The sequence below is a fragment of the Schistocerca americana genome, chromosome 11 (genome assembly GCF_021461395.2).
Source record: "Schistocerca americana isolate TAMUIC-IGC-003095 chromosome 11, iqSchAmer2.1, whole genome shotgun sequence".
Taxonomy (NCBI): Eukaryota; Metazoa; Arthropoda; class Insecta; order Orthoptera; family Acrididae; genus Schistocerca; species Schistocerca americana.
The window spans coordinates 199,398,009-199,415,274 of record NC_060129.1 but is presented as its reverse complement, the minus strand read 5'-3'; the positions used below and the strand labels follow the sequence as shown (position 1 = coordinate 199,415,274).

Here is a 17,266-nt window from a genome sequence, read left to right as displayed (position 1 = left end):
CTGGGGTACATCCAAAATTACTGACAGTAAGTGCAGGTGGTGTACCGAGTCAAACGCTTTTCAGAAATCAAAAAATACTGCGTCTACTTGACTGCCTCGATCTAAAGCTTTCAGTACGTCATGTGAGAAAAGTGAGAGTTGGGTTTCACATGACCGATGTTTTCAGACTCCATGCTGGTTGGCACTGAGGTCATACCATTCAAGATACACCATTACATTTGAGCTTGGAGCATGTTCTGCAACAAATCAATATCAAGGATATTAGATGGCAGTTTTGCGGATCACTTCTACTACCCTTCTTGTAGACATGTGTCCTTGTGTATGGCAAATCACATGGTCAACAATCCTCGTATCTCATAAACAATTCAAAATATGGAAATGAGGTTATTTTTGGAAATGACAGCAAGCAATGAAGGCATGCAAGTTGTGTAATACATACTCGAAACCTTTTTATTCAAAAAGATATGGAAGTAACATGTCCGCAATGGTAAGAGAACAGCAACTCAGGATGCATTCAGACGTTCACATCACTATATGAAAATCCACTCAGCACATGTATACATTTCCACAAAACATGGGGAATGGTGAGCAGGACATGTATCATACCCGTTGCAGTAAAAGCGTTAAGTGCTCTGAAATCACACTGCTTGAAATGCATCGGAACTGACCTGGATTTTGATGTCTTGTCGTTGGTAGCAGCATTCTTCATCAGCCCACAACTGAAAGTTTAAATGACGTGGGATGGTGTTTGCTCAAAGGTTTACACAATACCATTTAGATGGCACACATATTTTATTCCTGTCAAAGTTCGGTTATTACGTGCGGTGGCCAGCTTATATATTACGAACAAATTGTAAGTGCAAGTATTCAGATTAGAACCAACAATAGCCTGTCACACTTGCAGTTGAGTGGTGAAGTTGACTCTTCTTTTTTGGGGCACCAAAAAACACAGATCACATTTACATAGGATCGACAAAGTTTGTATTAAGCACTGTCTTGCACTAATTCATTGGAGTACCATGCACTCTAGCAATTCAATTAATTCAGAACCTAATGAGCATTACCCTGTCCACCAATACCTCACTTCAATGATTGCCATTCCACACTTCATTAAACACAATACAGTCCAGTGAAAATGTCCATTAAATGAGTTTACACAGTTCACTCAAAAGTTATTAAACATTAAGAGTTCTTGAGACTCACAGTAAACAGTGAACATATTTTTGCATACAGATTGAACATATTTGTTGTGCCAGTCAACAATGAGTGCGCACCCAAACATAGGTCTCCTTCATGAACTTACAAACTGCAAATTGGCAATTTTGGGTGACGTTGGACAACTTATAGATGCGCAAAAGAATAAAGCATTATTTTATAAACTACAAGAACTAAAGTGATTTTGATTTATAGAAAATGTTGTTGGTCAGAAATTAAAAAAAAAAAAAAAAAAAAATACATGGACACCATTATCCTTCCCAATGTGAATTCCCTTGTTTACACGTAGGAGCAGCATATTGAAAATTATTTGCAAATTACAAGAAGTTAATAATTAGTGATTTGATTTATTAGTGTTATTAGTGTTTAATCTCATCCTGACACAAAAATTAAAGTAACAAAAATATGTAGTCAAAGTTTGGAATCTAACACTGGTCCTGACAGAATCTGCGATGTAAAATGGCACTGCATACAAACTTCAGTTTAATTATTTCAGGAGACAAAAAGTTCTTAGTAATTTAAAATACTTTAAGGAAAGTCAGATTGCTTCATCTTCATATGTTGTTGGTCCCTTTTTTTCAAATATTCACATTCACGTCTGAAATAACACTACTGACGACCCACAGCTGAACGAAATTTTTTCACTGATTGAATTCTTTGAAATCAGCTGCATTAGGGACGCCTCAACTACCCAACAGTTACACATGAAAATTTGTGCTGGACCAGGACTCTAAGCCATATTTCCCTCTTCTTGTGATCGGTCAGATCAACCATTTCAGCTATCCATACAAGCTTCCTGTACCAATTAAAACCTCCAAATGTACCTGTCTACATCCTTATATTGTAGACCACTATATTCATCACCTAATGCTCACAACATTACTCGGATTCTCGCAACCGGGAGAATGGGACAACGAGGGATTGAGGTGATCGATTTAGTGAACTACGATATAAGGATACAGACGGTGTGATATATGTAGGTTACAGTCAGTCTGGGGAGTGTGCACGGACAGCAGAACTGGTCGATGTGACCAGTCACAAGAAGTGGGAAATCTGGCTTCAAGTCACGTGTCACTGTTGGGCAGTAGACCTAGCTGTAATGAAGCTAACGTCAAGGAATTCTCAGTCAGTGAATTCCTACAGCTGTGGATAGTTATTCGCAAGTGTTCTTTCAGACACACATGTAAGTAAAACGTGCCTAGGCAGCCACGCGACAGTAACACTGGTCTCGATTCATCGTTTTCTCATTCTCACTGTTGTGAGAATTCTTGTAACGTCCCAAGCAATAGCTGATGAATACAGTGGACCATCATGTAAGGATGTGGACTGTTTACGGAGGTTTCGGTCAGTCCAGGCAGTGTGCACAGATAGCCGAATGGATTACTGGAAGTGTCCGCGATAAGTGAAAATACAGGATCGAATCCTGATCCATGAAAAATTTTCACACGTCGCTACAGTGTATTAAGTCTATACTGAATGCAGATAATGTCAACAGATTTGCAGTCAGTGGTAAAATTTCAAAAAGCTCATATGCTTCTTCGTCTTGCCAACTGTAGCACTAACTTTTAAATGATTGTAGCCTTTGATTAACATGCTCTATAGCCAAACTAATGGTGCCAAAATAATCAGAAAACTAATATAAGAATCTGAATAACAAACTTAAGTGAAATGAAACCTAAATAAGAACTTGAGAATTTCATCTAGTTGTCACATGATCTAGGTTTTACATGATAAATGCATTGAAAATAAGAAAATTATCAACAAAAAATATGGTTATTTATGGGAGTAGAAATAACACAATAGATGGGCAGAATAACCAGTGTCTTCTCTAACATTCCCAATAGTCTTTCACTAAAACATCATCATCTTCCTTCTAGGGGTTCCCTGTCGAGTTCATGAAGAATCTCTGTAATACATTCCTCTATATAATGTTTTCCTCTATGTTAAGTCCACTTCCCTGGGGCACTCCCGACGACACCCTCGTCTCCGACGAACACTCGCCCTTGAGGACAACAAACTGGGTTCTATTACTTAAGAAGTCTTCGAGCCACTCACATATATGTGAAACTATTCCGTATGCTCGTATATTCCTTAACAACCAGCAACAGAGCACCGTGTCAGATATGGAATCTACTTTAAGTGACTTCAACCCCAAGTCAATTAAGAGAGAGACCTTGAGGTCATAAACTCTAGCAAATGATTTTCCACGAACTTAACATTTATGTGGCTTTACTCCAGAGTGCATGATACATGGTTCTTGAGGTAATCAAAAGCTGAGGATATACAGCATAAATTACATTTGTATGGTTTTGTATGTGCATGCAATGTATAAAGTAATTTAGATTTCTTTTAGCAGAGAGAGCAGTTATTGGGTCGACAAGAAAGTACCTGTGATGTATGATCAATGTAACTGACTTGTTCATATGAACTGTTACCACTGACTGCATAGAAGGAACACGCATGTCGTCTCTTGAGCTGAAAATACGTTTGCACAAATCACTTGAGCTACATTACATTCTCAGTGTCAGCAAATGTGTGTGCTGTCAGAGTCCTGTCATACTCTTTCATCCTCAAATGCTTATTGGGTCAAAATCAGTGAGAAACAGTTCACTTACAACTAAATCAATTCTCCACAACACACCAGATGGTGTGTGGTGGAGTATCTACACCATCACAGTATCTGCAAACATGTGACAGTGGTTCTACACTAGCAACGTGAATAAAGACATGCATTACGAGGCAGTATTTTGATGAAACACTCTGTGGGCATGAACTGCAGGTGAATACAGAAAAGTTATGGTCCATCATGCTCACATTATCTGTACTGCAGAGGAAATTATCCTCTTGTGTTGTAATTCCTTGTGCTGGAACACAGTAACTCCCGAAGTGTGTCGACACCTCTTGCGGCATCACCAATTCATCGTGGGTCACATTCTGAAGATTACTTTCTTCAAATGAAGCACTGTCATTCTCATCAGAAATCTGAGTACACCTGAAACATCAAGATAATAAAAAGAAGAAAATTTACAAAAAATACAGATCAACAAAACTATTCTATCAAGAGTATATTAATTACTGCAGAGAAATAGCTTCATGTGACCGTAAAAAATAATGATTTTGCTATTTCACCAAACTACAAACACATTTATACACAGAATAGAACCTTTATTGTGAGACAGGTTCCCGAAGAAACTAGATGTGAGTTTACTACAGAATAGTATAAGGGACAGTCAAATGAAAATGAGGCAGATGGAAAGAAGTATGTAAGCTGTTTATTATTTCAAAGGCAATCACCACAATTCTTCTCGCATTTATCCCACTGTGTGACAAGACGGTCAAATGCCTTCATAGTAAAATGTTTGTTGTTGTCTACAGAACTGTCATGGTACCAAGACACGCACCTCTTTGTTCAAAGCAAATCAATAGCCAAGAACATCATCTTTCAGAGTTCCAAAAATAGAAAAATCGCGCAAGGAGGGATCGGCACTGTATTGCGTGTGTGAGGGCTTCCCAGCAAAACTTCTGCAGTGTACTCTAAACAACTCTGGCAAAATGTTTCATGGACCTATGTAACATACTATCTGTCTTCTTTTAGTAAGCGATTCCCTACTGTGTTTCGCTGACGAATGTCCAAGTCTCACGCTATGTATGCATGCTGTTCAAATGGCTCTGAGCACTATGAAACTTAACATCTATGGTCATCAGTCCCCTAGAACTTCGAACTACTTAAACCTAACTAACCTAAGGACATCACACAACACCCAGCCATCACGAGGCAGAGAAAATCCCTGACCCCGCCGGGAATCGAACTCGGGAACCCGGCCGCGGGAAGCGAGAACGCTACCGCATGACCATGAGCTGTGGACTATGCATGCTGTTATTGTATTTCTTTTCTATTCTGCTGGGCCAACAAGACTTATATTTCAAGTATCATTTTGATATTCAAGAATTTATAGCCAGGAATAAGAAATATCTGTTATTTTCTTCTCATTTTTGATGTTATTTTATTGCCGATTATTATTTTATTTTCTGACAAGTGTGATACTAAGATTTTGATTGCTAATTTTTTAAGCACCATTTGTTCCTTTTTTATGTATTATTTCACTGTTTTCCAGTGTTATGTACAAAACAAAAATATATTTATCAATTACATCATATTTACTCATGTCACAGATCACAAATCTTTGTTACTGGGATGGAAAGAAATCATTTTCATCAAATTGTTCCAATCAGATCAATTAAAGAAATATTAATTCTGTAACCACATATAATGGAAAGTTTTTCCAAACTAAAACACTGCCGTAATATCAATGTTCTCTCTGCAGAAACTATACTGCCAATCTGCCCATACTTCAGTGTAGTGGGAAAGGAAGTGACTGGGTCTTCTTTCAAACACTGATGAATTGCCAATAAACAAGAGTAAACATCTGTGGACATGCGACATCCTGCAAATGCGTTTCTGGCAGTAAAAGTGATTTGCTTATATATTTGTTCATTTTTTTTCTGTTTTATGACTGATGTTTATGATGACTGCCGGTCCATTGCACAGCCAATATCTAAGTTGAAAGGTGTCAATTTGGTTGTGCATTGCTGTTGCCACTGAATCTAAACCCATAAATAACTATCAGTCATCAGCGACTCTTCGGGCTTTCCCAGCAGGTACGACCAATATATAGCTCTAGAATGTGCTGTCAAATTGGCTTTCGTGTATATTACAATACTTCTTTGAAGCAACTACTTATCATCAGGTGGTATCTGTTGTTGCTGCTGGCAAGCAACAACTGCCACTTATTGCGCGACGTTATGGTTTGAAGGTGTTTAGGAAACAAGGAGAAAAATAGGAAAGGTCATGGCAACAATGGACACATTGGCTTGTGTAACAAACCCTCTTGTCTTGATCTTGCCCAAACAACACGTTTTTAAAATACGCACTATGTGATCAAAAAAATCCGGACATCCACAAAAACATACATTTTTCATATTAGGTGCATTGTGCTGCCACCTACCGCCAGGTACTCCATATCAGCGACCTGAGCAGTCATTAGACATCGTGAGAGAGCAGAATGGGGAGCTCCACGGAACTCACGCACTTAGAACGTGGTCAGGTGACTGGGTGTCACTTGTGTCATACGTCTGTGCGTAAGATTTCCACACTCCTAAACATCCTTAGGTCCACTGTTTCCGATGTGATAGTGAAGTGGAAACGTGAGAGGACACGTACAGCACAAAAGCGTACAGGCCGACCTCGTCTGTTGACTGACAGAGACTGCCGACAGTTGAAGAGGGTCGTAATGTATAATAGGCAGACACCTATCCAGACCATCATACAGGAATTCCAAACTGCACCAGGATCCACTGCAAGTACTGTGACAGTTAGGTGGGAGATGAGAAAACTTTGATTTCATGGTCGAGCGGCTGCTCGTAAGCCACATCACGCTGGTAAATGCCAAACAAAGCCTCGCTTGGCGTAAGGAGCGTAAACAATGGACGATTGTAAAGTGGGAAAACGTTGTGTGGTGTAACAAATCACGGTACACAATGTGGCAGTCCGCTGGCAGGGTTTGGGTATGGCGAATGCCCGGTGAACGTCATCTGCCAGCGTGTGTAGTGCCTACAGTAAAATTCGGAGGCGGTGGTGTTACGGTGTGGTCGTGCTTTTCACAGAGGGGGCTTGCACCCCTTGTTGTTCAGCGTGGCACTTTCACAGCACAAGCCAACAGTGATGTTTTAAGCATCCTCTTGTTTCACACTGTTGAAGACCAATTCGGGGATGGTGACTGCACCTTTCAACACGATCGAGCACCTGTTCATAATGCACGGCCTGTGACAGAGTGGTTACACGACAATAACATCCTTACAATGGACTGGTCTGTAGTGTCGTGACCTGAATCCTATACAACACTTTTGCGCTGCCTTTCCCAGAGAAACCTTCCAGCACCTGACTGAACGTATGCCTGCAAGAGTGGAAGCTGTCATCAAGGCTAAAGGTGGGCCAACACCACACTGAATTCCAGCATTACCGATGGAGGGCACCAAGAACTTGTAAGTCATTTTCAGCCAGGTGTCTGGATAGTTTTGATCACATAGTGTAGTTGTATGAATGCTCTGTACAACATTGAAACACCACCTTAACTATGGTCTTTTTTTATTAATGCAGTCTTGAAATTTTGTAGTCTGACTGGGTATCAAGAATTTTAAAGAATTGGAGATGAACAAAAACGTGATGCAAAATCTGAGGTTTCTGAGGATACGGTCACACTACAGTCTGGTGAGCTGCTCTCGTACCTGGTGTAGTGCGGGTAGGTGGGGAGTGGAACGGTGCTGCCTCCAGTCTCCAGCAGTTGGGGCTGCTCCGACACGCCAGTGTGGTGTTGCGGCTGGTGGGGTCGGTGGCTGTGGTGTCGGAGCTGGCTGTGGCGCAGAGACACCGACGCTGCCGAGCCCCTGTGGAACGGCTGCTTCACGCCCCGGGAGCGGCATTTTCTGTTCTCCAACATGTCGCCATGTTGTGGATCTGCAACAGACAAACACAGTAACGTAACCGTCCGGTGGGCAGTTCGTCGAAGCACACACCACCGGGGCATCCGCCGTCTCTGAACATAAAATAATATAGGTTTATGGTCTCTTCTACAATTATCAGCCAACTCATGTTGCCAAAACACATACACAAACTTCCTACTCATCATTACCAGAAAAAGTGTTCAAGTTTGATGTCCAGCTCGTTCCTTTACAACCAATGGATCACAGACTCCTCTGGCTAGAGCCCGTTGGAGGGCCAACTGCACTGTCTGGAAAAATTTTCACGGCCAATGGTGGGGAGGAGGGAATCCTAACGTTCGTCCAGTGCCGCCTCTTTATTCTACTTGATGCCTCTGCCATTTTCTCACTAGAGCTTTCAGAGTGTATTTTTACAAACTCCAGATCTTATGCAGACCTGGACAAACCAAGGAGCTATTCCACAACAACGTCATTCTGCGATTCAGCCATCACCGAGACAGTGAAACATTGAGTACACCACAATTTTGTTAACTGAGACAGTGTGGTGTCACAAGGCTTAGGCCTGTCCCACCCCTCATTAAATCGACCAACACTTATACGAAAAATTGTAAGAACAGTTATTATTATTATGTTCTTTAAGTTTGTTTTTGGGTTTTCAGAAATACTGTGGGAAGAAAGTTTATTTATGTTGCAGATAACGTGGAAGACGTTGCCCGACGATCACCACGCAAGTTCGACGTAGTGGCAAGTGAGCGAGGAATAAAACGAATGCTGCAAACTACCGCGAGCCACGGAAGAGCCCGGGCCGCCAGGGCGAAGAACTTCCTAGGTCGTCGTCGGACAACGTCAAAGGAAGAGACATTCTGCTTTCTCTTTGCAAACAGATCGATTGAGTCTCGAAAGGTTCGTGTAAAACGTATAGGCAGGTGACACATTAGGTGTGACCCGATGCCTGTAATACTTCCACAGTTATTAAAAAGTTCTTAAATGGCAAAAACAAAAGTTCATCATTTATATAGATAAAAAGTAGTAAAGATATAGGAAAGGAAGGGTTGCGGCGTCAGAACAAAAAGTGATACATCACTCAGCAACGAAGAAGCATGTAAACCGCGGGCATTGCGTGGTGAAAACAAATCAACTAACAAAATAGTAAGTCTATAACAAAGCATAAAGCCACATAACACTGCAACAGTTGTAACCAACTGAGCTCTGCACGGGATATGACGTTGGGAAAAATAAGTCAAGAACACACTGATCTGAAAGCAACAGATGAAGTGGGCAGAAGACCAGTAGTCAACACCTGGGCGGCCACCACCACCACCACCACCACCACCACCACCACCACCACCACCACCAGTCAACTCCTCTAGTGGCAAGCAACTGGTGCACCCACTGGGGCCTCAGCACAGGAGTCTGCAGTCTAGCAGATGCTTGTGACAATACGATACCGGATTTGGCTGATGGCCAGAGATTTCATCGATGAAATTCCCTAAGAAAGCCTGCATTCACTTCTTTACAGGTTGTTAGTCTGCATTCTCTTCAGATTCTTCTTAAGCCTTGTTTACTCTGGATTGAATGGGAGTGAGTACAAGGATATGAGCATCAGCAACAATTCACTTTCATCTGTGAAGAAGCATTTACACTAGACAAAACGGAAGATAAAGCTGATAAATCAGTACAGTATTGTTTTGGTGCTTATAATTGTCACACACAATATAGCACTGTACAAAGAGACACACGGGCCAAGACTTTGATATCCAGATACGACTATTTTAGATGGCGGATTCAAAAAAGAAGAATTTAGGTGTCTGAATCTGTACATAAGGGTGAAACGCACGAAGATAGTGCGCGTAACACAGAATCACGGATTCAGCCTTCCTTAGCATTATTCCAACACTATCCATGTATACCTCCCCCCATGAACCATGGACCTTGCCATTGGTGGGAAGGCTTGCGTGCCTCAACGATACAGATAGCCGTGCTGTAGGTGCAACCACAATGGAGGGGTATCTGTTGAGAGACCAGACAAACGTGTGGTTCCTGAAGAGGGGCAGCAGCCTTTTCAGTAGTTGCAGGGGCAACAGTCTGGATGATTGGCTGATCTGGCCTTGCAACACTAACCAAAACGGCCTTTCTGTGCTGGTACTGCGAACAGCTGAAAGCAAGGGGAAACAACAGCCGTAATTTTTCCCGAGGGCATGCAGCTTTACTGTACGGTTAAATGATGATGGCGTCCTCTTGGGTAAAATATTCCGGAGGTAAAATAGTCCCCCATTCGGATCTCCAGGCGGGGACTACTCAAGAGGTTGTCGTTATCAGGAGAAAGAAAACTGGCGTTCTACGGATCGGAGCGTGGAATGTCAGATCCCTTAATCGGGCAGGTAGGTTAGAAAATTTAAAAAGAGAAATGGATAGGTTAAAGTTAGATACAGTGGGAATTAGTGAAGTTCGGTGGCAGGAGGAACAAGACTTATGGTCAGGTGACTACAGGGTTATAAATACAAAATCAAATAGGGGTAATGCAGGAGTAGGTTTAATAATGAATAAACAAATAGGAGTGCGGGTAAGCTACTACAAACAGCATAGTGAACGCATTATTGTGGCCAAGATAGACACAAAGCCCATGCCTACTACACTAGTACAAGTTTATATGCCAACTAGCTCTGCAGATGCCGAAGAAATTGAAGAAATGTATAATCAGATAAAAGAAATTATTCAGGTAGTAAAGGGAGACGAAAATTTAATAGTCATGGGTGATTGGAATTCGACAGTAGGAAAAGGGAGAGAAGGAAACATAGTAGGTGAATATGGATTGGGGCTAAGAAATGAAAGAGGAAGCTGTCTATTAGAATTTTGCACAGAGCATAACTTAATCATAGCTAACACTTGGTTCAAGAATCATGAAAGAAGGTTGTATACATGGAAGAACCCTGGAGATACTAAAAGGTATCAGATAGATTACATAATGGTAAGACAAATTTAGGAACCAGGATTTAAATTGTAGGACATTTCCAGGGGCAGATGTGGACTCTGACCGCAATCTATTGGTTATGAACTGTAGATTAAAACTGAAGAAATTGCAAAAAGGTGGGGATTTAAGGAGATGGGACCTGGATAAACTGACTAAACCAGAAGTTGTATAGAGTTTCAGGGAGAGCATAAGGGAACAATTGACAGGAATGGGGGAAAGAAATACAGTAGAAGATGAATGGGTAGCTCTGAGGGATGAAGTAGTGAAGGCAGCAGAGGATCAAGTAGGTAAAAAGACGAGGGCTAATAGAAATCAATGGGTAACAAGAAATATTGAATTTAATTGATGAAAGGAGAAAATATAAAAATGCAGTAAATGAAGCAGGGAAAAAGGAATACAAACGACTCAAAAATGAGATCGATAGGAAGTGCAAAATGGCTAAGCAGGCATGGCTAGAGGACAAATGTAGGGATGTGGAGGCTTATCTCACTAGGGGTAAGATAGATACAGCCTACAGGAAAATTAAAGAGACCTTTGGAGAATGGAGAACCACTTGTATGAATATCAAGAGCTCAGATGGAAACCCAGTTCTAAGCAAAGAGGGGAAAGCAGAAAGGTGGAAGGAGTATATAGAGGGTCTATACAAGGGCGATGTACTTGAGGACAATATTATGGAAATGGGAGAGGATGTAGATGAAGACGAAATGGGAGATAAGATACTGCGTGAAGAGTTTGACAGAGCACTGAAAGACCTGAGTCGAAACAAGGCCCCGGGAGTAGACAACATTCCATTAGAACTACTGATGGCCTTGGGAGAGCCAGTCCTGACAAAACTCTACCATCTGGTGAGCAAGATGTACGAGACAGGAGGAATACCCTCAGACTTCAAGAAGAACATAATAATCCCAATCGCAAAGAAAGCAGGTGTTGACAGATGTGAAAATTACCGAACTGTCAGTTTAATAAGTCACAGGTGCAAAATATTAACGCGAATTATTTACAGACGAATGGAAAAACTGATAGAAGCCGACCTCGGGGAAGATCAGTTTGGATTCTGTAGAAATGTTGGAACACGTGAGGCAATACTGACCTTACGACTTATCTTAGAAGAAAGATTAAGGAAAGGCAAACCTATGTTTCTAGCATTTGTAGACTTAGAGAAAGCTTTTGACAATGTTGACTGGAATACTCTCTTTCAAATTCTAAAGGTGGCAGGGGTAAAATACAGGGAGCGAAAGGCTATTTACAATATGTACAGAAACCAGATGGGTAGCTCTGAGGGATGGAGTAGTGAAGGTAGCAGAGGATCAAGTAGGTAAAAAGTGGTTGAGAAGGGAGTGAGACAGGGTTGTAGCCTCTCCCCGATGTTATTCAATCTGTATATTGAGCAAGCAGTAAAGGAAACAAAAGAAAAAATTGGAGTAGGTATTAAAATCCAGGGAGAAGAAATAAAAACCTTGAGGTTCGCCGATGACATTGTAATTCTGTCAGAGACAGCAAAGGACTTGGAAGAGCAGTTGAATGGAATGGACAGTGTCTTGAAAGGAGGGTATAAGGTGAACGTCAACAAAAGCAAAACGAGGATAATGGAATGTAGTCAAATTAATTCAGGTGATGCTGAGGGAATTAAATTAGGAAATGAGACACTTAAAGTAGTAAAGCAGTTCTGCTATTTGGGGAGCAAAATAACTGATGATGGTAGAAGTAGAGGGGATATAAAATGTAGACTGGCAATGGCAAGGAAAGCGTTTCTGAAGCAGAGGAATTTGTTAACATCGAGTATAGATTTAAGTGTCAGGAAGTCGTTTCTGAAAGTATTTATATGGAGTGTAGCCATGTATGGAAGTGAAACATGGACAATAAATAGTTTGGACAAGAAGAGAATAGAAGCTTTCGAAATGTGGTGCTACAGAAGAATGTTGAAGATTAGATCGGTAGATCATGTAACTAATGAGGAAGTACTGAATAGGATTGGGGAGAAGAGGAGTTTGTGGCACAAGTTGACAAGAAGAAGGGACCGGTTGGTAGGACATGTTCTGAGGCATCAAGGGATCACAAATTTAGCATTGGAGGGCAGCGTGGAGGGTAAATATCGTAGAGGGAGACCAAGAGATGAATACACTAAGCAGATTCAGAAGGATGTAGGTTGCAGTAGGTACTGGGAGATGAAGGAGCTTCCACAGGATAGGGTAGCATGGAGAGCTGCATCAAGCCAGTCTCAGGACTGAAGACCACAACAACAACAAACAACATCCATGTATCTTGGCTGACGATTTTTGTGGGCTCCACATTACAACAGAGGAAAAAATTTAAAAGCAGAACACTTATTACCAATGACAAACATAAATTAAAAAAGGCTAGCATTTACACTCTCATTATTAGCAACTGAAAACATTTACGTTAGTGACTATTATTCCAGCAGCTGTTATGTAGCAGGTAGCTTGTGAAGTCTGCAGTGACATACAGGGTGTTTCAGACAAAGTGTATGCCTCTGCAGAATAATAAGTGACAGGAATATTTATTGAGATAGGTCCACGTAAGTAACGCTACAATTTCTGCAGGGTTATTAACCTAGTTTACTGAGATACTTTCCAGAGAGTTACAGCAACAAGATACAAGTTTTTTTTTTATATAGAATGTTAGTCTTTTCTATAATGTGGCTGATATACTTACACCAACTGTGTACAAAAGCACTTTTTCATCACATTTAATAATATTGTAAGAAGGAAAGTTGCTACTCACCATATAGCAGAGAAGCTGAGTCACAGATAGGCACAACAAAAACCGTCTCACACTTAGAAATTTTGGCCAAGGCCTTTGTCAACAATACACACACACACACACACACACACACACACACACACACACACACAACTCACACACATGCCTAGACCTAAATGCAAGACCTGTCCCACACATCGTCCTACCACCACCTACTCCTGTCCAGTCACTAACATCACCTATCACATCAAAGGCAGGGGTACCTGTGAAACCAGTCGTGTGGTCTACAAGCTAATCTGCAACCACTGTGCTGCATTCTATGTAGGCATCACAACCGACAAGCTGTCTATCCACACGAATGGCCACCGACAAACGGTGGCCGAGAAAATAGTGGACCACCCTGTTGCTCAACAAGCTGCCAAACATGATACCCTTCATTCTAATGACTGCTTCGCAGCCTGTGCCATACGGATCCTTCCCACCGACACCAGCTTTTCTGAATTGCGCAGGTGGGAACTTTCCCTGCAATACATCCTATGTTCCCGCAACCCTCCTGGCTTTAACCTTCGTTAGTCACTGTCCTCACCCATCCAGCCCCCTCCCTGTTCTCATTCCAGCACTGCACAGCCGTCATTCCACCATCATACCCCGTCTTTTTTTTATATATCTGCCCTCTGCCCAACCTGCAGCATTTCACTGTCCACCATCTCCACCGTACTATCCCTCCCCCTCCCCACCCCAGCCTCCTCCTTTCCCCCACCCAGTCGCCACTCCCATCATGCACTGGTGCAGCTTCTTGCAGTGTGGTTTCATTGCCTGAGACTGCAGTCATGCGTGTGAGTTGCGTTTGCGCGCGCGTGTGTGTGTGTGTGTGTGTGTGTGTGTGTGTGTGTGTGTGTGTGTGTGTGTGTGTGTGTGCGCGCTGTAACACCTCCGATTTTTATCCTGACCTGATCTGATTGAATAGCAGCCCAATATTTATTCTTAATATGACTGTGTACCTAATGGGGCTGGTAATCGGAATTGACTGCTACGGAAGTTGTTACTTTCCAGTTCGTCCTTCTCAATACTGTAACAATGAAATGTCTGGTAACAAGGAAACACCAACACAGTTTCACTAATTACGAACCTATATTCTTCTCAAAAACACAAAAAAAAAGAAGACAGCCACTGCCTTCGTCATACATATCTAATTACGGCTAATCTCAGCACAGGCTTTCTTCATTTTCCATTATCGTCACACGCTAATCCATCACTGCATCCAACACTGAAATCCAAGGTTAGGCCGGCGCGGTAGACGCGAAACTAAAATCGGCATTAGTAAAGTCGCTGATCACTTTCGTAATAATACTTCTTCACCTTCCCGGTATTATTCTAGTACAAAGCGGTCTAACCACGGCGATGGCGACTCCCTTCTCCGTTAAAGCCTTGCATTTCAACAAAGACCTCCACACACCTCTACCCGCAACACGGCACTGGCTCAACTCCACACTCGCTCACGCAAACACGACACAATCGATTGTTCGCGCTATCGACCTGTGCCGGGTGCAAATTTATAGTAAGGGCCTACGGACCCCTTACAGTGCGCATGAGCGTGTGTGTTTATTGTTGAGAAAGGCCACTGGCTGAAACCTTTAAGTGTGAAACTCTTTGTGTTGTGCCTATCTACGAATCATCAACTCCACTATATGGTGAGTAGCAACTTTCTTTCTCATAATATTGTTACATTCCATCCCGGATTCGTTTGAGAGCTAGATGCCTTCAAAGTGTTTGGTGTAGATCTAACATACTGTACATAATAATTAGCTGTGTACAGATGGGTGTTCTGGAAATGGAATGTTGATGCAAGTGAGATGTTCAAATGTGTATCCACGTTCCTGAATGCACAACACGGTGCACCTTCTAAACAACCTGTGCATCGGCTGTAACATCGCTGTTGTCACAGACCGGCAAGCCTCCTCAATGTGCTGTTAATTGTCTCGTTCGCTTAGACTCGCGACAGTCACTTTACCCCACCATATACATGGCAAATTGGACCACACGAACAAGTGGGGTTGAAGGAACTGTTTACACATCCACGTTGCCGATGCTCAGGGAATAGCGACAAAATGCCAATGAAGCAGCTAGGGCATATACCCCAAGATATCCCGGCCGGAGAGCTCCACCGGCCATTACATTCTTACGTGCTACACGACAACTTCAGGGAACGAGTAGTTTGAGAAGGTGCAAGAGTAAAAGACAAAGATCAGCAAGAAGTGAGAAGCTGGAGGTGTTTGTTTTGGCTGCAATGCACCACAATCCACACGTCGGCTTGTGAGACGGTGGTGCAGTCACTAGCATCAGCATTACATCTGTGTGGTGCACAGTACTGGGTCACTTGTTTCACCCTTACCACCAATCACTGACACAGGAGCTTCATAGAAACAATTTCAATTGGAGAGCTACTTTCCGCAAATGGTCTGCATACTTCCGTTCTCGACACCTCACAAAGTGTTATGTTCTCCAGTGAATTCACGTTCACTAAATTGCGGTGCAGTGAACTGTCACAATAACATTACTAGGACACACAAAATCCTAGGTGGGTACGCCCGGTTGACCGTCAATGGAGATGTTGCATTAATCCATTAATGTGTGGTGTGGAATCCTTGGGATGAAATTATCAGTCCACACTTCTTCGCAGGTACACTGACAAGTGAGACATATCGTCGACAGTTTAGGTGCTCTTCTTGACAATGCCCGTCTAAACATTAGAGGTCGTATTTGGATGCAGCACGATGGTAACCCAGCCTGTTGTGCAAGCACTAAACAACAGACTCCCTGGAACATGGTAGGGACCGAGGGGAGGGGGGGGGGGTCTCCTCAGGAATGTTGCACAAGGTCCGATTTAACACCAGGACATCTCATTCTGTGGGGAACTCTAAAGAATCATGTTTATGTCACCTAACCCACAATCTCAGATGACCTCAAACGGGGCACTGAGGAAGCTTGTCGCTCTATTACGCCGTGTGACGTTACACTTCACTCGCAGGCTGTTTAGATGGCACACTGCATGGTGCAGTCACCAACATGGGCACACATCTGAACACCTCACCTATATTGACATTCTGCCACCAGAACATTTGTCTGCTTACAGCAAAGTACTATGTACAACACATTTCATCCACCCACTAACACTTTGAAGGTTTCTAGTTCGCAAACTAAATGTGATAGAAATGGGATTTTAACTGATTTGTACACAGTTGCCTGAAATACATGAGCTACGTCATAGAAAATTTAAAAACTGTACCTTGCTCCAACTTTCTGGAGAATAACTCAACAACTTATCTTCATAACACCACAAAAAGTGTAATGTTTCTTATGTGGAACTAATTAAACAAATATTTCTGTTACCTTTTACTTTGTAAGTTACAAGGACATAAACTTTATCTTAAACACACTGTATGTAAAGCACATTAAGAATCTTATCAAAGTACGTATACAGAAATACAGGTATTGTCTGTCACTTCATAAATCTACTATACGGTTAGTAAGAAGATAGACAGCGTGATGTGAAATATGGTTTCCCGGCTATTACACAAGTTGAAAATATGGTCACTATTTTTTTATAAACTTAAATTTGCCATATTTCGTGACAGTACCTTTTCCATTAGACGTTTGCAAGCAAATATAAGTCTTGGCTTCAGTTGTCTAAGTATGATTCCACTATGCATCTATGTCGGCTGCAGAAAATGACTTGGTTCAGCGTGTTTCTGTCATTTTGGTGTTTCAAATACAGTTTCTTCCAATGTAGTTTCTTCTTTTCAGATAATACAAAAATAATAGTTAACATAATCCAAAATTATTTATGACTGCGACCTTCAC

General features: G+C 41.9%; 1 protein-coding gene across 1 annotated transcript in view; it reads right to left on the bottom strand.

Annotated features, from left to right (window-relative positions):
- Positions 1-17,266, bottom strand: part of LOC124553555 — a 185,479-nt gene that overhangs the window by 18,455 nt on the left and 149,758 nt on the right. Inside the window, exons 14-16 of the mRNA XM_047127402.1 lie at positions 8,966-9,079; positions 7,501-7,729; positions 4,030-4,207 (exon numbers count right to left, since the gene is read on the bottom strand). Coding sequence (XP_046983358.1) covers positions 4,030-4,207; positions 7,501-7,729; positions 8,966-9,079 — 521 coding nt within the window. The remainder of the gene's footprint in view (positions 1-4,029; positions 4,208-7,500; positions 7,730-8,965; positions 9,080-17,266) is intronic.